Here is a 25,323-nt window from a genome sequence, read left to right on the forward strand (position 1 = left end):
GGTTAACAAGCTTTGAAGTCTAAGGGAACAGGCCCCACAAATCTGTCCTCACTTCTGACACCAACTGCTAGTTTGGGGATTTTCCAAAACCACCCTCAGTTTGGATAATTTGTTGGAGGACTCAAAGAACTCAACTGAAAGTCATTATGCTTTTAGTTATAGTTTATTCAGGGAAAGGATACAAGTTGGAACCAGCCAAAGGAAGAGGCACAGGGGGCAGAGTCCAGGAGAGGTCCAAATGCAGGGACTCTGCTTATCTTCTCCCCATGGAGTCATGAACGGTATTTCCTCCCCACCATGATGTGTGAGTGTACCCACGAAGTATTGCCAACTGGAGAAGCTTCCCAGAGCCTTTGGTGTCCTGAGTTTTAATGGGGCTTGGTCATATACTGCACATGTGGCTGACCTGTAATTTCCAGTTCCCCTGAAGGTCAGAAGTGATACCACCTGGTCCAAAGCCCCATCATAAATCACATTGTTAAACTGTCAGGTCAGCAAAGTCCCCAGGTGAACAAAGACACTCCCATCAGGAAGGACATTCCAGGAGACTTGGGCTCACCTCCACATAGCCCAGGGAAAAGGCTAGACTTTGCTTTGGGTGCAATTAATTCTTCATAGTTATTAAGTGTTGGGCTGTCCTTCTCTGAAATTATCCCGTGGATGGTGATGCAAGAGGAGAAGCAGATTATAACTATACACACCTAGACCATATCAACTTTTGACCTTCTTTCTATGGGAATGACAGGGTGGCTTGGTCCTTATGAGTAAGAGCTATGTTGGCTGAGCCTAATGGGGCAGAACCCACCATGAATCGAGCTGTAACCTTTGCTTTGCTCCCTGAGAAACTTGACTACATCTGTTCATCCGGGTAGATTGGATTACATGGACCGAAGTCACAAGAAACAGGTTTTAAAAATCACATTCACAGGGCTCCTGGGTGGCTCAGATGGTTAAGCGTCTGCCTTCGGCTCAGGTCATGATCCCAGGGTCCTGGGATCGAGTCCCACATCAGGCTCCCTGCTCCTTGGGAGCCTGCTTCTCCCTCTGCCTCTCTCTCTCTCTCTCTGTCTCTCATGAATAAATAAATAAAATCTTTAAAAAAAAAAAAATAAAATAAAAATAAAAATCACATTCACATGTATTAATTTGTAGTGAAGTACACACACTCACATATGTGTGCATACCTTTACTGAGAACCAGAGGAAATCATCCCAGAGGAGATCATCTGGTTCTTTACTAAGAACCAGAGGGACCCCAGTGCCAGTGATTCATCCACTGAGGACACCGAAATTCCCCGGCAGGCTGCTTGGTCAGCACAGAATCAGAGCAAAGGGAGCTGGGTATTAAAGATAGTGGTTTCCACAGTCTGATGGACTGGACTTCTCCCGTCTGGCAGCATTTTTGGTCTAAATAACCGTACCAGACTCCTACAACGAGAGCACAATTTCTCCTGGTCAGCGCTGACAAGTCCTGATTTTCCAACTGTCCATTTTCATTTTTTCTTATCAGGTTCCAAAGGCTTCTCTCATTACATTATTTTATATTACAATTTACAAGCGTATTTTATATAAGTGACATTTCAGAGTAACGGGTTCCCGGCATGTTAATCTCACTGATGAGCCAGCTCTAAATCACCACATGGAGTGGGTTAATACTGTTTTTATCTAGCGGGGGGCTACCATGCTGGAGAGTTCCAGGGAGCCAGACTTCCCCCAGATTCTAGGACATGGTAGTGATCCGGAGGCCAACTTTGAACCCTCTGTTCTCATCCACCGTAGAGACCTGGCAAGTGAGTGCTTTGTATAATGGCCTGGGGGAAATAGTCATGCTTGGGAGATGTGTCTTCTGCGAAACTCGTTCTCCACGGTAGAATAGAGACCATGAAAAAAATAATGGTAGGACAAAAATAGATGGTTATTTCTAGGTGGGAATTTCAAGTTCTCCTGTAATACCCAGGCATTATATACCTAGGCTTTATGCTTCACTTTGCCCATGGGCAGTCTCTTCTAAATGGGGCTCACACCACAGTGTGTACATATGTATGTGTAATATAAATCCATAATGCTCTACATAATACAGCAAAGAAACAGTGGGGCAAATTTCAGAGTTTAAAATACAGCATCATCATCTTAGAGCCAGAGTCACCTTAATGTGCTGTCTGCCTCACTCAGGCAAACTTTAAAATAATATCATATTTCACAAAACCCTATTAAACTGTCACATAAATTCCCCTTATTTCCTTTTCCCGTCAATGCTGATTACCATGGAAGATATTTCTGTGTCAGTGGAAATTCTTTCCCTTCCCATCAGCCTCCCCTCTTGCCTTGTGCTTTCGGGGGTCTGTCTCCAGGGAGCACTCTCCTAGGGATCTCTTTGCATCTAGGAACAGAGGGAAATGCAGCCACCCTGCCCACCCCGTTGACCCATGCTGGGTTTCATGTAAGGTCTGAGCAGCTTAAGCTTCCAGCTTTAATTGTCACAACAACACAATGAGGTGAGATTATTATTATTATCTTCCTTTGACAACCAGAGAAATTGAGCCTGGCTATAAATAGCGTACATGGGCTCAAGTCGCTATGAAGTGGTGGGACTGATCTGATCTGATCTGATCACAGTAGCCCACCTGTGTCCTGTTTCTGAATTTTGCAAAGCATGCTCGCTCTGATCACAGTAGCTCACCTTGAGCATAACTGGTAGGTTGACCAGTTGTCCTGTTTTGCCCAGGACTGAGGTGGGGGTTCCACCGGACATGGGACTTTGAGTGATGAAACTGGGGCAGTCCTGGACAATCAGGATAGTTGGTCACCTGGGTTTAGATCATAGTCCATTTGATTGGCTAAAAGCCCTTGATCTTAACCATTATGGACACAGCCTCACCTTCACAGAGCAGAATATGACGTAATAATACTCTTTCTATTCCCATCTGTCTATACTGGGTTTTAGACAAAAGCTTTTAAAGTCAAATTTGAATGGTTCTCTTTCAAATTAGATGTTGTCACTCTAATATTTCACTCACTCATTGATTCATTCATTCAATTTACTATAGCCTGAATAATAATATAATTCTCATTAATTGATCATTATACAAATTACTTACTTACATTATTGAGCAATTATGTATACCTTATACTTTGCAAAATGCACTATCATATTTAATTTGGACAACAGTGCCATGAGATGGGTACTATTTTTTTCCAGTTTTATTGGGATACAGTTCACCTCTAACATTGTGTGAAATTGAAGGTGTACAATGTAGCAATCTGTTACACATATATCTTGTGAAATGATCACCACGATAAGGTCAATGAACACATCCATTGTGCGGTATAGTTTTTTCCCCCAGTTTTGCAAGTAAGGCCCTGAAACTCAGAGAACTTAAGTGACTGACCATGAAGAGCATGCAGAGCTGGGATTCTAACCCATGTCCAAGGCCGGATTGCTGCCCAACTCAGGGCATACTGGAGCACAACTTACCTGCTCGACTGAGCCGAACTTCAGGGCTGTGTTCGAGTCTTCCTTGTGTCCCTGTGTCTCACTTCAAAATATAACCACAAGAATTCTAACTGTTTGAAAAGATTCATAGCAAGGGCTTCAAAATCAAGAGCTCTCAAAGTAAGCTTAAATGAGTAAGGACTTGATATTTAAAATATCCACTTACATGTAATCTGAAAGGCCCACCTCTGATGCAATCCCATGGCATGGCCTAGGGGATTATTTTAAACCAAGGCACTGGTGGGATGTCATTTGGCTTATATTAAATGGCTTTCTGGGGATCTTTAAATCTATATACTGTGCAGGAAAAACTGATGACCAAAGATTCTCATCTGATGGAATTGTTATACTTTGGGCCCACAGTCCCCTCCTTCTCATCCATCTGTCTATGTCTTTTTCTCTTTCTTTGAGCATTTGTCCTTTTCTCTCTCTAAAACCAGAAAGAAGAAAGGAAGCATTTCTTTAACTTCCTACTAATTTATCAAGCCATCCACACACATGCATGGTTTAGAAATCTTTTTTTTTAAATTAAGCTCCATCTTTCCAATTGTGCTCTTTTAAAGCTGCTCATCCCCATATGGATCTGCTTCCCAGGCATGGCTTAGTAGAACTTTACACAGTCTTGCTTTAAGTGCCTGCCTGAGTCTCAGACAGGGTGATATTCCTCTCACTTGTCTTTGTTTCTCTAATTCATATTTTTAATGAAATTTGTGTATATAAGTATGCATGTGTGTGTTTGTGTGTGTGTGTGTGTGTGCAGGAGACAGGTGTATACCAGTCATAGAGCTAATTCTTAGTTCCTGGGAAAATAAAATTGAATTAAATATACATACTCAGGGCCATTTTAAGATCTTCTTAGGCCCGAAGCACTTTTAAGAGTTGGAGGCCCCATCATATGTCACATTGAACATATAAAATGTGCTCACATCCCACATCAAGTATTTTTTTACTGAATTTGAAACAATTTCATTTGCTTTCACAATTATTTGGCTATGGCTGATAATTTATAGTTGGCTATGATTCCTTAGCCATCAATGTCTGTAATCAGGAATTCCTGCAAGGTACAAAAGTCTTACCCTACAGATTACTTTCAAAGATAATAAAATTTTTATGAATACTGAATTTAACAATTTGTGAAGTTGACATAATATTCTACTGTTGGGACAATTAAACATTTATTTCAATTTAATAGTTTCTTTTTTATTTTTGAGGTCCAGTATGTATGTTTTTTTCGGATCTCAGATACTTTTCTGAATTTTGCAAAGCATGCTCGCTCTGATCACAGTAGCCCACCTTGAGTTATGCTCCAGCGAGAGGCAGGTAAGGAAAGTGAGAAGCACAAGGCATGGTGGGCTCAAAGGATTCATGCTATGGTAGAAATATGTGCCAGATGGCATAAGATCACAGACTTAGGAGTATTTAATTCAGACTCTGAAGGAGGTAAGAGTGAAATTACCCTGAAATGAGTGACATTTGACCTGAACTTGAAGTCCAGTGGAGCTGTTTGGCAGAGAGGGCACAGGAGGGTGGGCGTTATGTGGAAGGAAGAGTCTGTGCAAAGATATGGGGCAGAGTAGGCCACAGGGAAACAGGAGGGTGCTCCCTATGCTCTGTGTGTGTGCAGGGGGCGTGCTGAGGCAGGGGTGGCCAGGGGTGAGCATCCCTGCCCTGGGAAGGCAGATCATGAAGGGCCTTGTGCCCCAATAAGAATTGTGCCCTTAATTTTATCCTAAGGGTGGTGGGGGGGGGATGTCACTGAATATTTTGAATCAACAGTAATGCAGAAGATGGAAAATATCTGAAAAGGTTATTTTGGAGACAGAAATCAGAGGCTGGGTAACTCTCTGCATGTGGAGTCTGGTGATACCTGCCCATTTCCAGTTGAGTTGACCAGAAGGACCATGATGATTCACAGTCAACATCTCGGGCCACACAGGGCAGCAACGAGATCCGGAGACAGTTGGGTTCAAGGCCACGTGCAGGGGCTGTGAGCCAGTTGCTGCCCCTGCCACCAGGACCTGCAGGAGGGTTTCAGGAAGGCAGAAGGAAGCACTGACGTGGGGGGGGTGGGAGGGGCAGAAATAAATCTTTGATGCTGAAGGAAGCCTGGTTTGGAGGCAGCAAAAGACTTTGTATGCTGATCTCAATTCCTCATTTTCAGGCCTAAACGTGTCACTAACGTCCTCTGTCAGGCTCTCTGACCAGACCGACTCTGCACACACTCTGTTGATTCCACACATCCTAGGAGCTCTTGGCCTGCCAGGGGCTCTTTCTTCTTGCCCAGTCATCTGTGAACATACCTAATTCAGAAGGTGAATACATTTAAATGGCTTAAACATAAAAGGCAGGTTGCCAAGCAACTGGGAATCTGGAATAGCCTTGTCAGGTTAACTGAGTGAGGAACTGGCGGGTCACTATGATAAAATTGTAGGATTGGAACAGCAACGATGACAACCCTTTCTCTCATTCTTTTTCTCTTATTTCTTCCCTCGCTCCCTCCATCCGTCTCTTACCGCAAACGAGCAGCGCAGCCTGAATTTTAAACTTCATTTCAAAATGTCGTAACTCCATTCCGTTCCACGTACCCGCAACAGCTCTTAGTTCTGCCTGCGGAGTAATTAGGCAGCAAAGTTACCTGCCTGTGCTGGCGTCCCCCCCTTCCTTAAACTCCCCCAGCTTACCCCCCACAACCTGTACCTTTACTCAACTGCAAGAATAAAAATTTCCACAGTGCAAAGAGAGTAACACAACTATTGAAATTTCCTGGCACGGTTTTAGTTCTAAACTGCTCTGCTCCACTGTCAGGTGGTGACATATGTTTGGGGCTTAAGACTCCTAAATTTTCTCCTCCTACCTTATTGGTCCTTATGACTCGGGCCCATAATTTATTCATTGTGCGGTTTTTGCTTGGCAGTTTTTCTGCTGTCTTAAATCGCCAGGTCTGGAAAGAGTTTGGGGGAAGCTGAGATTCCTGAAAGACACTACACTGATGAGGGCAGGCTCTCAGTTTGTCCTTTATAATTGAAAGAGAACCATGCTGTTCGGCTATTTAAAGATGTCCATACGCATGAGAGCACATTTTTGCCCCTCACTGGGCTCATCCTTTCTTTGCCTTCTTCATGGGTCTTTGTCAACATCCTGCGGTAAGACTGCCCCAGCAGTCCGCTATAACCCCACGGGGGGGCAGAGACTTTGCTTCTGGAGGAGACTCCTTCTGTCTTTGGAACCTAGAGTCTGCTCCCTCAGGCACTTTGGATTCTTCTCCCGTTCAGATATGTTCAGGCAAATAATGTGGGAAAGAACAAAGCAAGAGACCCGTTGTATGTGACCTGGGAGCAGAATGATTCATTAGAATATTTCGAAGTTTTCTGAGCAAAGCCTACAGCTCTTTAATTTCTTTCTTGAAGATTCGTTGCTTTCCGTGCCTTATATTATGCCTAAACCTAACGAAATGTAATGTAGCTAGCATAACAAGGTGGGATGTGTTGCATGAGTCTTCGTGGAGCATGAAAAGGTCTCCTTCCCTCTCATTTTGGTTATTTGTATTTCTGGAGGATACTGTGATGCACAGCTCTATTGAGATAAGGGGTCAGGCCAAGAGTTCTGGCAGAGACTGTGTAAGCCTTGGCTATGTCTTTATAAGGCGTCCATTCAGAAATAGCCCGTAGTGATGTGGCCCCACCCTGAGTGGTCTGTAGGGGACAGAGTCCTCCTGGGACCTTCTGGAGCTTGAGGGAGTTAGTTAATGCTCTCCTCTGGGCAGCATTCATTCACTAGGGGGTGTGGGGGACAGGGGAGCCAGTGCCCTGGGGTACCAGGGAGCCTGCAGGTCCCAAGGCGGAATTGCAGACATCCGTAACTGAGATCAGCTGATGGATTGGTGGGGGGGGCGGGCAGGGAGTGCAGCAGCATCTGTCTGCAATTTTCCTGATGGGATTACACACTTCTCCTAAGTGACTGTCATTTCTGTGTGTAGTAAATTCCTCAAACCCAATCCAAATACTCTATTATCATACTGTATATATTATGTATCACTACAGCACAGATGTATTATTTTTTATTTCCAGCATATTATAATATAACAAAATCTGAAAAATCTGTAGAGTTTGATGCAGATGAGGGAATGCAGATGAATTTTCTCACATTTATGCAGAGTCGAATATTATTTTCTCAGCCTTGATTATATCACTTCCTCTTGGTTATCTGAAAATTGCTCAGGAATAGATTTCCTGATTTTCTCTTCATTTATACCCATTATCCAAACCAACTATATATATATATATATATGTATGTATATGTATCTCAGAGACAGAAGGGTACAAAGTAAGATGGCAAGATTGCCCTTTGCAAAGAAATATGAGTTTGTAATATTTCAAAATTGAATTTTTTCACAAGAAAGAAGACAATGGAACAGAATGTTTTGTTCGGGGAGGAAAAGCCTTATTCTTTTATTCATTTCCTCGGTGCCTCAACTATATTCCATTGGAGTATAATAAACTTCTACCATTAAGTGTGATAAAGGGGTTCAGTTAAGAAAGTCAATAGAGGATCTAGGGCTGTGGTGTTCAGGTTAAGTAGTCACGAGCCACATGAGGCTGTAGAGCAGTTACATGTGATTAGTCTGAATTGTGACGTGCTGAAATTGTAAAATACACACCAGACTTCTGATCACTTAGGACCCAAAAATGTAAAATATCCCATTAATCATTTTCATATTGATGACACATTGAAATGGTAATATTTTTGACCTGTTGGGTTAAATATAATTTATTATTAAAATTAATTTTGTATTCTTTAAAAGATTTTATTTATTCACTTGAGGCGGGGGAGAGGGAGAGGGAGCACAAGCAGGGGGAGGGGCAGAGGGAGAAGCAGACTCCCCATGGAGCAGGGAGCCCAATGTGAGGCTTGATCCCAGGACCTCAGGATCAACCTGAACCGAAGGCAGATGCTTAACTGACTGAACCACCTAGGCGCCCCTTCGTATTTTTTTTTATTTTAGAAAAACATAGCTACTAGAAAACACAGAATTTTGCACAATATTTCTGTGGCTTGCTTTCTGTTTCTGTTGGACAGGGAGAGCTTTGCTGCTAAGAGTGCGATTTGGACCAGCCGTGTTGGCACCCTCCCAGGAACTTGGTAGAAATGTAGGATCTCAGGCCCTACTCCACAGTCACTGAAACAGAATCTGCTTTATTTATTTATTTATTTATTTATATTTATTTATTTATTTATTTATTTATTTGATGTGGTGTTCCATGATTCATTGTTTGCGTATAACACCCAGTTCTCCGTTCAATACGTGCCCTCTTTAATACCCATCACCAGGCTAACCCATCCCCCCACCTGCCTCCCCTCTAGAACCCTCAGTTTGTTTCTCAGAGTCCACAGTCTCTCATTGTTCGTCTCCCTCTCCGATTTTAGATCTGCTTTTTAACAAGATTTTTGGAGGATTTACGTGCACAATCCAGGTGGAGAAACACTGCCCTAGTTGAGAGAAGTTTCCAAAAGGCCAAAATTCTTTCACTCCCAATAAATAACTATTTCCCTTGGGAAAACTGGGAGTTCTTTGAAGATAGGTACTTGGTCTTGAACCCCTTGGCATCCCCAGTGTTTGATATCATGTTTGGTACACAAAAGATACTCAATAAATGTTGTATAAAAGAATGGGTGCATCATCCTGCCTATTACTTGGTGGATGGAAACTTTCATAATGGTCACAGAAAGTGAAAGAATCAGATGGGTAATCCCTATTGAAGGCTAATAATTTACAGTGATCTGTCTTCTTATGGCATCATTTTGGTACCTGAAACACAGCAGTGTGTGATTGTCACATGAAGAACCCAACTGGCCTCCATGTCTGGACTTCAAAAACATCATTCTGACTATGGTATGGAAAAGTATCTTCAATGGAGCAAAAGTACAAATTAGACCCTGGTACTGCCCTACTCAAAGTCTCCATGATTTTCCATCACAAGCACAGTCTTTTTCTGTAAGACATGCATTATCTGGCTCTCATCCACTTCACACACTCTGTGCCAGCCCTGATTAAGTGTATGTCTTGAACTGGCTGAGTTTCCTCCATCCAAGGAGGTCCATACCTAGCTGTCAACTCCTCAGAGAGCGCTCTCTTGATCATCCTTTCTAAGATGATGACTCCACCCCTCCTCTGGATTCTCTGTTGCTTCCCCTCTGCTTTGTTTCTTTATTTTTTCCATAGTACTTACATGGTGTTATTGTTTGCCTTCCCCACTAAAAGGCAAGCTGCTGATGGCTAGGACTTTGACTTACCCTGGTGTAGCATCAGTCCCCATTATAGTGCCTGGTGTATCTTAAGAGCTCAATAAATACTTGCTGAATGAATGAATGAATGAATGAATGAATGAATGAATGAATTTTGGGAAAATAAAAAAACCCAGTGAATTAATATGTTGTGACACAGTTGGGCATGGAGGGGTTAATTACAGTTAATTATACCCTTCTACTCAGCACATATCTTCTGAAAACCGCCAATATATACAGCTTTAGGAAGAGAGAAACAAGGGGGCTCAGGAACTAGAGGGAATAGCTCTGGTAACAAGGCAGAGCCATGGGAGGGAAAGGACATGCTGGTTTGGGAAACAGCATGAAACAGAAGGAAGAATGTTTGGTTCAGGAGTGATGGAAACAAGACCAGACAGTCTGGCTGAGGCCAGATGGTGGGGGCTTTCAAGAAGGACTTTGTGAGGAGTGTAGACTCCAGCACAGTTTATTATGTGGAAGGTGATGCAGTCAGATTTGGGATTTCTGTTTGTAGATCACTGGGGCTTCTGTGTGGCTAGAGCAGTTGGTGAGGAGGAGGTTGCCTGTCTGTAGTGAAGAAGTGGGAGGGATGGATGATGGAGAGAGGTGGAATGGGAGAGGGTGGGGCCTTGGAGGTCCTGGGCATGAGTGGGGAACTCCTTGTACTTAAAACTTCCCGTCCCTGCTGTATGTCGTACTTAGGATTTGTGAAGAAGCTTAACAAAGTTCAGGAAATGCTTCACGGGCTACCAATGGCAAGATGGCGACCCTCCAATTTCTATAGCTCATCAGTGTGAAGACCTATGGTCCATGGCTTCCTCCCTACTGCCCCAAGACTCCTCAGGGGGCCGTGCTCTCTCCCTGCTCTGTCAGTGCATGTGCCTGCACATCTCCTTGGTAAAAATGAAGAAATCTCCTCACAGAAAGAAGTCAGAGCTTCTCAGGCTCTGTGTCATTCTTTTGGGGGTATGGAGGTCACACTTCAGGCTTTGAGAGGAAGACAGGGCACAAAGTTGGGAGGGGCAAGATCTGAGGCCACTTCTTGCCACTGGAGGAAACTGCAGTCTGGTCAGTTTCTTGTTCTGATGGTGTATGGGCCAGGAAGACTGTAGCTCAAGAGTTTGTAAAGGAGGCCACGTGAGCAGGCAGACCCCACTCCTCTGGGAAGGATCGTGCCCTGTGCTTAGGGGCAGCAAGAGAGATCCAGCCCAACTTGGCCATTCCGAAGCAGATTATTAGCAGGGATCACCTTCACTCTTGTGCTGCCATCTGACTTCTGACCACTTCACCACTTACTAGCACTTGCATCTGAATATTGGAAAAAGTGAAAAAAGAGATGAAGCTTCATGTAATTTTGCTTCTTGTTAGGAGCTCTATTAAAATAATACAGGAGACGAACTATGAGAGATGATGGACTCTGAAAAACAAACTGAGGGTTCTAGAGGGGAGGGGGGTGGGAGGATGGGTTAGCCTGGTGGTGGGTATTGAGGAGGGCACATTCTGCATGGAGCACTGGGTGTTATGCACAAACAATGAATCATGGAACACTGCATCTAAAACTAATGATGTAATGTATGGGGATTAACATAACAATAAAAAAGAGAATATTTAAAAAAAATAATGATAATACAGGAGAACATAATAGAACCAAAGGGGATTGGAACCATTGGCTAAGGCGTTTTATTTTTATCTACCATTTCAGTTGCCATTGATAATCATTGAATTTAGTGCTGCAAAGACCTAAGAAAGCCTTACTTTATAGGTCAGGAACTGAGATTTCAAAAGGGTTTAATTTTCCCAAATCCATTTAATCAGTACAAGGCAGAACCTGGTTGCCTGGTTCATAATTTGCATGATACTTGATTTGCCCCTCAATGCATCATCAGATATTGTCTCAATAGGATTCATTTCAGCTTTCCTCTTAAGTACACACACAGAATAATACATGGTCAAATGAAAAGAACATTGGATTTTGATTCAGAGCACCCCAGTTTTTTTTCATGCTTTCTCTCCTTCCTAGCCTTATAAACAAGAAGAGAATAATACCTGTCTTCTTACTTCCCAGATTTACTGTGAGGACTGAAGAAAGAGTGGAGGGGAAAGTGCCTTCCCAGCTGCAGGGTTCTATAGCAATGCCATCTGCGTGTTTCCATATAATCCCACACTTTTAAAAAAAAGCCCCAATGGTGTATTAATCTGTCAGAGATCCAGCAGTTATGATAACATCGAATGGAATTAAAGGGTTCTTCTAGTTCATACTCTTGAAGAAATTCTAAGAAATTAGGAATGTATGAGGAATAAGTGATATAACCTTTGGAGATAAGGAAATGCTTCATTATTTGCAGAGGCTAGGATTGCCCACCTGCTAGTTTCAACATGATCAACCGCGATGTTTCCAAAAAAAAAAGGAGTATAAGAAACTTCAAGAACTTGAAAATTCCAATGAAAACCTTCTCCCTTCCTTTGGAAACCATGTAAAAGAGAGTGTGTATGTCAGAAAACAAAGGCATTCTTACATCTGCAAAACGAAGAGACAAACTTCTCAGTACTTGTAAGCAGCCAGCTTTCTGCAGGATCTTGGTGCAAGAAACATGAAAAGAAATGGAAGACAGAGTTCAGCATCAGGATTGTCACATTCCTATACTCAGCAAAAATACTTTTCAGAACTGAAGATGAGATGGATTCGTTTTCAGACAAGTGAAGGAACCACAAAAAGGGAGAGTACTCAATTCTAGCAGACCCATACTTCTTAGAAGTAATACTAACAGATGATTTTCCAGGCAGAAGAAAACTGAAACCTAGATGCCAGAAGGAGTGAAGAGTAATTAAAAAGGGCAAATATATAATTTAATTGAAATTAACTCCATGTAAATGTTTTGTGAATTTTAGATTTATAATGGGAATTAAAATAGATTATATCATATTATGATAAATCAAAGGTGCATATTATAATCTCTAAGGTAACTAATTAAAGAATAAAAGACATATAAGTACCACACTAATAGTGAAGAAAAAAGGAACAATGTGAAAAAAATATGCAATCAATCCAATTGAAGACAAGATAGGACAGAAAATAGATAATACAATAGTTAAGGCAAATGGAGAACAAATAATAAAATGATAGTGTTAAACCCACATATATCATTAATTTCATCAAATGTAAATAGAATAAATACTCCAAATAAAATCAGATGTTAGAGTGAATAAAATACAATATCCAACTATATCATACTTCCAAGAAAGAAACACGTGCTGAAAAACTGTCGAAAGTTTGAAGGGAAAGGGATGAGAAAAGATACACATTGTAAATACTAACCAGAAGAAATCTAGCCTATATGAATACAGATAAATGAGAAACTAAGGCAAAATACTTTAACAGAAATAGAGAGATACCTTATAACAATAAAAAATTCCAGTTAGGACTACGAAGCGACTCTAAATCTAGTTTCTGTTAATAGTATAGCTTTAAAATAATTGACAACATTCCAAGGAGAAATGGATAATCTGAAGTATCTTTGGAGACTTGTTACATACCTCTTTCAGGAACTCATAGAATAAGGAGACATAATATCAAGCAAGAATAAAGAAAATATGAACAATATGACTAACAAACCTGATATAATTGGTGTATATGGAACATGGCACTCAACATTCTTTTAAACACATAGATGATATTTATAAAATTTTATCATATGCTGAACTAATGATCTAAATATCATTTCAAGTTCTTTATAAAAGAAAATATGAAAGGCAAAGAAAGTGGAAGGAAGGATAAATAAAAATTATAGGCAGAAATTAATGAAAGAAAAAATGATTATAAAATAGTTTTTGGAAAAAACTAAAATGATATGCCCTTTTTGAGAATGATTAAGGAAAAAACCCCCTCTGTACCAGAAATAAAAATAAGAGACCATCACTAGAGATTCTTATATATAATAAGAGGCATTTAAAAGCAACTTTATGCCAACAAATTTGAAAATACAGTTTTCAATGCAAAATTACAGAAAAGTATAATTACCAAATGGGCATAAGAAGGAAAAGAAAATCTAAACATTGGATTTTTATTACACAATTTGAATATGTTTTAAAATAATTTGGAGGTTCCAGGTGGCTTAGTCAGTTGAGCATCCAACTCTTGATTTTGGCTCAGGTCATGAGCTCAGGGTCATGAGATCGAGCCCCGTGCCTGGCTCCAAGCTGAGCAGGGAGTCTGCTTCTCTCCTTCCTCCCCTTCCTTTCTTTCTCCCTCTCCTCCCAACTCAAGTGTGAGTTCTCTCTCTCTAAAATAAATAAATAAATCTTTAAAAATAAAATTGGATTTTTTATACAAATTGGGTTGTTACTAAAATCTTCTGAGAAAGAGAATTCTGGGCTTAGATGACTTCCCTAGGAAATTTTACCATAAATTTAAGGAAGAAATATTTACAATCTTCAAAAAATCTTACATAGAAAAGAAAAAGAGGCAATGCTTTCCAACTCATCATAACCTTGATAACTAAGCCTGACAAGGACATTATAAGAAAAAAAGTCCTTACAAGTCCATCTCTCTCATGGGACATAGATGCAAAAATTCTAAAGAAATAACTGAATCCAGAATTACATTAAAGGATAATATAATCAAATTGATTATATTTCAGGAATGTCAGGTTGATAATACCACCCAGTTGAAAAAAAAATGCCGTAAGGTTTGGAGAAGAAAAATGAAACTTGTTTTTGCAGAAGATAAGATTGAGTATGTAGAAAATGCTAAAGGATATTATGGGAGGAAAAATATGAATCTCAACCTTTATGTCATATCATAATCCAAAATTAACTTGAAACACCTTATGTTAATTGATCTGAATGTTAAATTTAGACTAACTCTTGCAGAAGAAAATTATTGTCACGTTGAGTTAGGCAAAGATTTCTTAGTGAAACACAAAATACCCAAATTACAAAAGAAAAAAGTGCATACACTTGGTTTTATCAAATAAGAAACTTTTGTGCTTCAAAATACATAGTCTAGAAAATAAGAAGGTAAGCCAAAGACTTGGAGAAGAATTGACTGAACATATATCTGCCAGAGGATTGCATTTAGAAGATATCAAGAACTCAATAATAAGACAAACAACGTGATTTTAAAATGGGCAAAAGATTTGAACGGGCACTTCACTTAAGAAGGTATAGAAGTGGCCAAAAAACAACACAAAGTTCCCAACATCATTAGTCATCAGGGAAATGCAAATTGAGACAACAATTAGATACTACCTCCCCATTAGAATGGCTAAAATTAAAAAGCCTGACAATGTTAAGTGTTGATCAACATGTGGATCAATTGGAACTCTCAGTCTCAGACATTACTTGTGGGCATGCAGAATGGTATAGATACTCTTTGGGAAACAGTTTGGTAGCCCCTTGTAATAACCTACTATAATATTAACCTTACTGTAATATGCACAAATTCTATAGGTAGCCATTCACTTCAAAGAAAAACATGTACACAAAGTATAACAGCTTTATTCATAATAGCCTTAAACCGGAAAGAACTCAAATATTAAACCAGTGTTTGATTGATTGAATTGAGCTGATAAACCAATGGTGGCATATCCATTGCTTTGTGGCACACTGGAATATAAGTCCATGGCCAAAAGGAACAGATTATTGACACATACATACAACAACATGGATGACTCTCAAAAGCATTATGCCAAGTGAAAGAAGCCAGACAGGAAGGTTATATGCTGTATGAATCAATTCTTATGAAATTCCAGAGAAGACAACGCTATTGAGATGAAAAGCAGATCACTGGTTACCGTAGGCTAGGGATGGGGGATAGGGAGACAGGGATGCCTGCAAAACAGAATAAGGAGGATTTTTGTGATGGTAATAATGCTCTATATTATGATCATAGTGGTTTTACAGCACTGAATACATTTGTCAAAATTCACTGAATTGTAAAATTAAAATTGGTGAAATTTATTGAATGTACATTATACTATAAATAAAGCTAATTAAAAAAAGAGATGGAACCCACGGTGCAGAAAATGTACATAGTATGCTACCTTTGGTGGGAAACCATATATTCTATAATGTATACAAATTTTTCACCACACCTATTTTCAGATTTTCTCTTTCTTCAGAATCTTCTTTCATTGACAATTTTTCCCCATATTTGTTTCCTTGCCTCCTTCCTTACCCCTTTGGCGTTAAATCAATTTTTTAAAAAAGATTTTATTTATTTATTTGAGAGAGAGAGAGTACAAGTGAGCATGAGCGGGGGAGGGGTAGAGTGAGAGGGAGAGAGAAAGAAGCAAAAAGAAAGAAGCAAACCTGACTCGGGGCTTGATCCCAGGACCCTGAGATCATGACCTGAGCCGAAGTCAGACACGTAACCGACCTAGCCACCCAGGCACCCCAATCAAGTTGTTTTTATGCACTCTCTTCCAGAGTGAAGGCCAAGGTAGTCTTCCTTGACTTTGGAAATCATTCCGCTCTTTTGGCCATTTCTCCCACCTCTTAAGCCCAGTATCTGAGTCTTCAGCTCCAGTGAGAACTGCTGTCTGATCACACCCCTGCATAAGCATTTTCCATGGGGCTTTTACAACTTGCAAGATGGTTTTCAGTCTCCTTAGCATTGGTTCCAAAGGTCTGCAGACACAGGTGCAAACCACTTTGTGGCTCACTCCCATTTGACCTTCCATATAGCTTAGTGCTTCAGCCACATCAAATCACTTTACTCTTCTTCAGGCATTATGTGCTCTATGACCTTGTTATTTGGCACATGCACCTACTTAGCCTTTTCCTATCACCTCCTTCCTTTCTTTTCTTCATCTGGCAAACTCTCACTCAATCTGGACAAACCTGATCCAATGTTATCTCTTCTGTGAAAATCCATTTCTTTCCTCTTTCTCCTCTGTGGTTTACTATTTGAAAATATTTTGCCTTTGGGAAAATTGACATATGATTATTATTTTCTGAAGAAGAGAACATTCTAGATAGGGATATAGCAGACATAAAAATTACCGAGATGACCTCCACCCACAGAGGTGTCCTATGTATAGATAGATAACTTTAAGTGAATGTGACGACTACATACAAAAGGGATCCACTATGATGCAGCTCTCTTGCCTGTGTTTTGTCACTCATCATAGTGTCACAGATATCTTCTAGTGTCAACAGAAAGATCTAGGTGCCATTTTAATGCTTGCGTAGTATTCTGTTTATGAATCCTTTCCTTAACTAGTTTCTGCGGGTGCACATTTAAGTCACTTCCAGTTGATCACGTCATTATAAATAATGTTGTAATGAGCATTCCACTATGCTTTGAAAATGTCTTGACAAATGTCGCTGATCACACTGGATCATAATTATCAGTGTGCCTGTCTTCCCCACCAGACTATTATTAGTTCCCTGAGGGCAAAAACCACTATTACCCTTGGAATCTCCAGAACCTTCCAGAGTGCCAGTAGGAGTTTAATAGATATTGTTGGAAGAAAAAAGGAAAAACTGGATGGGTGTTTATATAGCTGGGTACACACGTGTATCATTACATATGTCTTCAGTTCTTACTCAGGTTTTCATTGGCCGTGAGCCTCATATAATCCCCTACTTATTTCTAACCTCTTTTTACAGATGTTATTACCACTGACATAAATTCAATACCGAGTTTTAAGAATTAGCATATTGCCAAACCATGACTCCCCCATAGATTTTGGTGACCTCCAGAATAGATTTTATAAATTACAGAGGAAAAAAAATGCAGATACCTGATACTCTTTGCCCTACCCTAAGCAGAAATGAGTTTTTAAAACTGAAATTGTCAATAACAAGAAAAAAAAACACATGGTATATGTGTCGCATAGTATTTACAGCTGTTGTCTATTATGGGTTCTCTGGAGCACCATTTGCTGCTGCAGCTGAATGGTCTCACAAGTTTAACTCACCAATACAACTGTAAAATTGTCTTAAATCACAGAGGAAAGAGAAGAATCAACTAGAAATGGCTAACATGCTGCTTATGTCTTCATGAGAACCCACAGTTTTCCCCGTTTGCTTCATCAGGTTGCTCAGAACAGCCTCTTAGGTCTTGTGGTGTATTACAATATAGCAGGTTATCAACCTGATTCTTGGAAGGGAAGGAACACCTTGGACATCTCTTTGCAAGGGCTGCATTTGCTTAATGACTAATGCACTGAACTGTACTGGGTAACAGGCAGTGGGAGCCAACTGGCCCAGACAATGTGGGTGTTCAGTTGGTATTGGAAATTTACAAGAGCTTAAGCTATTTTTTATTTCTTCTTGCTGGGCTGGGAGTACTTACTATTGTTGTTCCATATGCCTTAAATGAACTTAGTTCAAAGACCACAAAGAGAGTGGTATGGAATTATAGAACTGAAAATAGTCTGCTGATTGAGTACAAATTCATCGAGCCTCTTTCTCAACAAGCTTTTTATTGGAGTGCCAATACGACTTGCTTTGGAAAGAGTGAGATGTAATTGTGAGCAAATGATGGAGGGGCAAGTTGGCCTTCAGTTAGGTTCAGCTCTGCTCAGCTAGCTAACTGTATATCTCTTTTCCTCCTCAATATGTTTATTTAGTAAGCTCCAGTTAGGAAATCATTAGTCTTACCTGCAGGATGCCCAATCCAATACTTAATTTCATCAGAAACTTCCATAACTCATTCTGTAGAAAATGGTGGGGCTGGAATGTGAACTCTGGAAATATGGCTCCAAAAAGTTGTTCTTTACTCAACAGGCCATACTGTCTCTGATTTAGCAAATGCATGATCTACAATAATGTCAAAATGATTTTATGAAGCATAGCCTTTGGCATGTCTTTCTCCTGCTGAAAAACCATCATGGACTCTCTATTTCTTAGAGATAGAAAGAGAGAGTGTACCCACGAATTGGGGGAGGGGCCGAGGGAGACGGAGAGAATCTCAAGTAGACTCCATGCCAAGACCAGCTCTGGGCTCGATCTCACAACCCTGAGATCATGACCTGAACTGAAACCAAGAGTCGGATGCTTAACCAACTGAGCCACCCAGGTGCCCCTGGACTCTCTACTTAAAACAGTGGCTCTCAGCTGTTCCTTTCTGGGACATGTGTATCAAATAGTCTCATGAAGACTCTCTTTCATTCTCTCCTCCCAAATCCAGAAAGCACATGAGACTGCATTCCATTCAAAGTAACATTATTAGGGGCACATGGGTGACTCAGTCAGCTGAACATCTGAATTTGGCTAAGGTCATGATCTCAGGGTCCTGGGATCAAGCCCTACATCAGGCTCCCTGCTCAGCGGGGAGTCTGCTTATCCCTCTGTCCCTTCCCCAGCTTGTGCTTTCTCTCTCTCTCTCAAATAAATACATAACATCTTTAAAAAAAAAATCCAAAACCAAAGTAAGACCCAAAAAACCAAAGTATTATTATCAGGATGATTTCAAATCTGATTTTATATAAGTTAGACTAGAATTTAACCAGTTGTAACAGAACTGTGATTACATTTGCCTGGCCAGAGAGTGGTTTATTGGTTTCAAATATCCAGAAGCACTGAAGAAGCTCATGAAGGTGTAGGGTAGCTGCTTAAGGAATATATCAAGAACCCAGGTTCTTCCCATCTTTATGGTCACCATCTTTAGCATGTGACTTTGGTTCTCAAGTTGACTTCCTCACCTGAAAGTATTGTATCTGTGTTCAATGCAAGAGGAAGAAGAAGGGCAAGGAAAAGAGACAAAGACTAAGACAAATTTGCCAGGTGAAACTGTCCTCTTCAATTAGTTTGCTAGAAAGACTTACCTCCTGCTACCATTTATATCTCATTGGCCACAGCTTGATCACATGGCCACTCTTCCCTACAAGAGGATCCATGCATCTGGCTGTTTGAATCTGGGCACATCCTTTCACCCCCAGAATTGGGTCTCATCGTCAGAAAGAAAAGAAGAAAGGCTACTGGACAGAAAACCAGCAGTTTGTGCCATGTGTGTGTGCATAGTGTATGTATACATATATATTACATATACAATATCATAAGCAAACATTTACACTTTTATTGGTAACCAGTGATTCTTCAGTAGGCACCATCAATGACCATAGCATACCTGTGAGACACTGACTCCGTGGTTGAGAACTTCTGATCTGTAGAATAAAGTCCAAATCCCTAAACAAAATATATGAGGAAGACCTTACTAGTTTGACACCAGCCTACTTCTCTAAATCCATGTGTCACCATCCTCAGTCCTTTGTTTCAGCCACTTGTGGTTTCCTTTATTCTTCAATGTTCCAATTTTTACTCCTTTTTGTTCTTTGCATGTGTCTTATTCTTTGCTTAGAAGACGCTTTCTCACTTCTCCCCCATAGGATGAGACTCATTCTGCAAGACTCAGCCCAAAAAGCATCACAGCTCTGGAAACATCTTTCCCTCTCTCAGTCAGATCTGTCTTTGGTACTTTACATACACTTCCATTAGCTCACTTGCCAGTATTTGCTTGCGTTTGTCACTACTGGCAAAGGCTATGGCCTCTTACAGAACAAGGACTATAATCTATTCAACTTTCATATCCCATGGCTCCTGCAGTTCCTGGAATATGCTCAAGACACCTGCTTAGAGAAAAACAACCAAATATTATCTCCAATATATAAATGATCTATAAGGGGCTGACATGATCTGCTCTCACCATAGTCAGTAAAAAGGTACCGATCTCTGCTCCTCAAACTGAGATCTCAGTGGTTGTCAACAGATAGTGTTTTTTTTTTTTTGTCTAAATGAATGATAATATTCACTATTACCTGTTCTTTAGCTCTGTTATTGAAAGTTATTCAATTTTGTATTTCCTTTTTTTTAAGATTTTATTTATTTATTTAACACAGAGTTCAAGCAGGGGGAATAGCAGCGGGAGAGGGAGAAGCAGGCTCCCCGCTGAGCAGGGAGCCTGACTCGGGGCTTGATCCCAGGACCCTTAACCACTTAACCGACTGAGACACCCAGGTGCCCCTCAGTTTTGTATTTCTTTGCACAGAATTCGAGACACAGTTTGTTCCCTCAAAAAGGCTACTATTTAAGGGAAGAAAAGCTGTCTTTAGCTGGCAGTGATTTGAATGAGATGGAAAGAAATGACTAGTTTAACTTTTAGGCTGCTTGGTGGCTGGGGTATTTATACTTGGCAAATGCTTAGTTCTTGTCATTCAGGTGGGTTTAGGAGCTTTAAGGAATTGGGTGAGGATACAAAAGGAAAAGAGAGTCAGAAAACACACACACACACACACACACAATCGGACAAGGGGTTAGAGCAGATGTGGTGAACTTTTGGTATGAGGCCACATCTTCCGCCCTCCTTTCCCAAGCGTATGGGGGTGGGGCAGACACCATTAATCAATCAAAACACACTTTTCACCTGAGCCAGGATGTGGTCTTAGAGTACATCTCAACATTACAATGGTCCAGATGTTTTCTCTCAACAAGGAAGGAAGACAAGCCCATCTTTCTCTCATCAATGCATTCTCCATAAGGTCTCTTCAGATCAATATGCTCCCTATGGTTGGGCAGAGAGTGTTTTCCTGATTCTTTTTGCACGATTGAGATTCCAGGTGCTTCACTCTTGTCAAGTCTTTCTCAATGTTGGAGTTCAGTGTCCTACAGACATAAAGTTCCCAGCACAAGTTCTGCCCTTGAATCCCATTTCTACTGGGGAATGAGAGGGGGCCATCCTACCCATAGACACCATCATTGAGATGGGAGAAACTAACATGTAGTGAATGGCAAGTAATATGCCAAGTGCCTTATTTACATCTTTCTGTTTTTATAACACCCACACAAGATCAGCATCATTGTCCCCATTTTACAGATGAGATACTAGCCTTGCATAAATTAAATTATTTACCTAAGATCTTACAACTGCTAAGTATGAAGATAAGATTCAATTTCAGATCTGTGACATACAGCATCATGCTATTGGATTCTGGAGAGTTAATTGTTCCTTTGGTGGTCTTGATATAATTGGCTTCTTGGCTTCTTTTCATGCCACTAAGTACTTAGCTGTTGATAACAGCCTTGAGCTTTCACTTTATACTTTCTTGAGTCTTGCAGACTATAGAAGCAAATAGAAAAATGGATCAGTGTGGATCAGATATGTATGGGAAACAATCAACCTATTTTGGACTTTATGCCAGTCAGGTGTAATTCTGGCCCCTGGGATATTATCTTGCTGGAAATGGAAAGTGTATTTAGGTTTAATTTTCTCATGTTCCTGTCTTGGCAGGGCAGCGTCCATACCAGGTGATCACTGCCCGAGTGCACCCGGGAGAGAGCAATGCCAGCTGGGTGATGAAGGGGGCCCTGGAGTTCCTGGTCAGCAGTGACCCCGTGGCTAGACTCCTGAGGGAAAACTTCATTTTCAAGATCATCCCCATGCTCAATCCAGATGGTGTCATCAATGGCAAGTATGTCAGGCACCCAGACCAACTGGGTCCTCATTTGTGTCACCATGGTAACGCATTGTGTCGCCCAGTGGATGTGGTTGGAGAGGCCTTGTTACTCTGGCAGGAGTAAATTCTCTTGGGCTTCTGTTAGTGGTTACAAATAACAACGCACTCTCCATACACATTGAGGTCGTGTCAGGTTTTTGTTGTTGTTGTTGTTGTTGTTTTATAGAAGGGCATGGACTCATAGGCAGTTAACTCCAGAGGGGTCCTTAGAAATAATCTGGTGTAACAGTCTTTTTTTTTTAAAGGAGAAAATTAGTGTCCATGCTAATCAAGGGATTTGCCCAGGGCACATGGTGGGTTAGTGGCAAAGTCAGAACTCAAATTCTGATTTCTCCACAGTTAAGACCAGTGCTTTTATTTCCTTACTGATATTTACTGCAGGGGGATCTTTATTCTGAGTTGTATTTTACTGGATTCTGGATACAGCCCCAAGAAGGGCGTCACCATATCCGAATGGGCTGGCGGGCAGGATTGAAAGGGGCTGTGGAATGGCCGGAGGGTCATGGTTGGTTGAAGGAGAGACAGAAGGGGCGGTGCTTCTCCTCACTGCGTTCCTGCCACCTTCAGAACACATGGTGGGAAGAAGGAAGTCCAGGGTCTGATGAGGTCTTTTGGAAGAAGTGGGCATTTTTAGACTTTGCCAGCTGAAGCGCAGAAACCAGAGCGGGTCCCCGAGGTGACATGGCTGGTGGATGGGGTGGCAGGATTAACGTTCACAAATTCTCAAACCCTGTGGAAACAGACTAAGGCTTCTTCCCATGGTCATCGAGGATTCTTCTCACTATGGGAATGGACACTGGTGTCCTATGGGAAAAACAGAACATAAGATAAGTTAAAAAAAATTGAAAGAAAAATAATTTCAGGGGCTATACATGGAAAAGAATTTAGAGTTTAAAATGTCACTATTAGAGAAGCAAAGCACAAGTTTAGAAAATGGAGAAAATAGGGCAATATCACAAGGTGAAATGAGATAAAATGAGAGTTATTTAAAAAATATAAAAAAGAAAACAAAAATTTCACAGAGATAAAATTTAAAATGGCTTCAACTAAATAAGAGACCATTTTAAGAAAGATAAAATAGTAATTAATTTCCTTAAGGAAAAAAATGAAATACATGTTAAGCAGCTGAGAATAGACTAGCTTCAAAGGATAAGCACAGAAAAGAATACTGATCAGTTAAAAAATCATGATAAAATATAAAAAGAGGATCAGAGTACATTCCAAATGATAAAATATGTTAAACTATGCCAAAATGCAAGCAAGTCAAAGCTTATAGACTTTAAAAATAAAATTTCAGTATATACCAAAAAAATAAAAAAGGCAAAGAAGTAAAGGATTCGTGTGTTCCTAACAAGTTTCCTGGTTTTGTAACTCCCAGACTCCCTTGTTTTTGGTGGAGGTTTTTGATGGGCAGAGAGTAGGGTCCTTTGTCTTTGCCTGTGGCGACTGGTTGGTCTTCAAGCGCATGTGAGGAATAAGAGGCCAAGTCCCTCATTTAGGAGCATTAATTAGGCCTCTGGAAGCAATTAGCCTTCTTAGCTCTCAAGCTGGACAAGGCTCTAGAGCAGTGTTCCCTCCTGGTCTAGCAGAACTCAGCAGCCTCCTGCCATATGTTACACTGGCTCCAGAGAACAGGTCTAGGACATTAATGAGTGACTCCTCCCTGCTTGAGGCACCCAGGATTTCATTAGCAAGCTCTATCAGCCTAAATGGATGGAAAACAGCTATGCAAGCCATCTTGAGGAACATGATCCCATTTCAGCATGTTCTCGTCCAAGTTGGCTCTTTCCTGAAGTTTCTCTTTCCATTGAATTGTCGGGGGACTGATAGAGGATGGAAAGTGTACTGGGTTTAGAGTCATAATTCTAGTGTGCAATCTGGCTCTTCCCCCGACCTACTCAGTTTCCTCTTCTGTTGGAAGAGTAAGGGAACATGCTCCCTATTGACCTGTCTGGGAAAATGTCTCCTAAGCCCAAGGCAATATTCAAGCTCAGGGATAAGTACTGTAGTTTCTTCCATTACAACTGCTCACACCTCCAAATCAGGGGCTTGGTCCAGGTCTTTGGTTGAAAGGTTAATGTGGTCTCAGTCACGGAGCATCCTCCTGGCCTGGACACAGTCATTTTCAGCTCACAGCTGGTTGTTTTGGACTCCCTAATGGCAGGCCAGCTTCTTCTCAGTGACACTACCATTCATCATCATTACCATTATTTATTATGACTAAAATTACCCTTTTTTTTATATTGCATCTTTCATCATGGAGCTCAAGGCACATCATAGATCACTTGGCTCACTGAAACAATTTTGGCTGAAAGGGACTTGGAAACCATTGTGTTATTGTACTGATAGGAAATCCACAGGCCACAGCACACCATTTTCAAAAGACTTGAGACTACAATGGATGCACAGCATCTCACAGTAAAAGCCCTTAAAAGTCTCAGCTCATGAACCCTTCTTAGAACCCACCAGACATATGGTTCATCTAACTTCTACTTGAACTTTTTCTGTGATTGGCATTCCATTTCAGAGCATGACCATTCTGTTGTGCATAACTAGGTGGATTTGTGTTTTTCTGTGCTTTGATCTTTGCCCTGTGAACTTCAAACATTTTATGCAGTCCTACCTTGGGGTACCCCGTAGATAAAATTGAATACCCCTTTTACATGCCTCAACTTCCCCATGTGAAGTCCGCTCTGAGTTTAATGTAGTTCGCCTAAACGCTGCTCATGTGATATTATTTCTGATGTTCTGATCTTCATTGATTTTCTTTGGATAAGGTAACTGAACTGCCCTGCGTGTGGTCTGAATAGCAAAGAAGCAATCTTTGCATAAAGATTGGAGAGCCCAAACCTAAGTGTGATACTTAACTTACTAGACTGTACTCTTCTTTCATAAATACTCATGGGCCCCCATGGATTTTGCAAGAATGTGTAAAAGTAGAATAGTTTCCTTTTGTGGTGATGGTAATGGAGCCTCTGAGGATGGCTGAGAGGTTTTGATAACAGTGGTCAGAGAGACAAAGCCAGGATTTTCTAGCAAAAATTTAGTGGGTCTTGCCAAGCCAAAGATCTCTTAGCAACATGTTTCTGTA

The 25,323-nt window shown here is 40.8% G+C and overlaps 1 protein-coding gene across 1 annotated transcript in view; it reads left to right on the forward strand.

Annotated features, from left to right (window-relative positions):
• The window catches only part of AGBL1 (AGBL carboxypeptidase 1), a 738,230-nt gene that overhangs the window by 244,902 nt on the left and 468,005 nt on the right, over positions 1–25,323 (forward strand). The window contains exon 17 of the mRNA XM_021680442.2: positions 22,007–22,187. Within this exon, the coding sequence (XP_021536117.2) occupies positions 22,007–22,187 (181 nt within the window). The remainder of the gene's footprint in view (positions 1–22,006; positions 22,188–25,323) is intronic.

Source organism: Neomonachus schauinslandi, chromosome 9, assembly GCF_002201575.2.
Source record: "Neomonachus schauinslandi chromosome 9, ASM220157v2, whole genome shotgun sequence".
Taxonomy (NCBI): domain Eukaryota; kingdom Metazoa; phylum Chordata; class Mammalia; order Carnivora; family Phocidae; genus Neomonachus; species Neomonachus schauinslandi.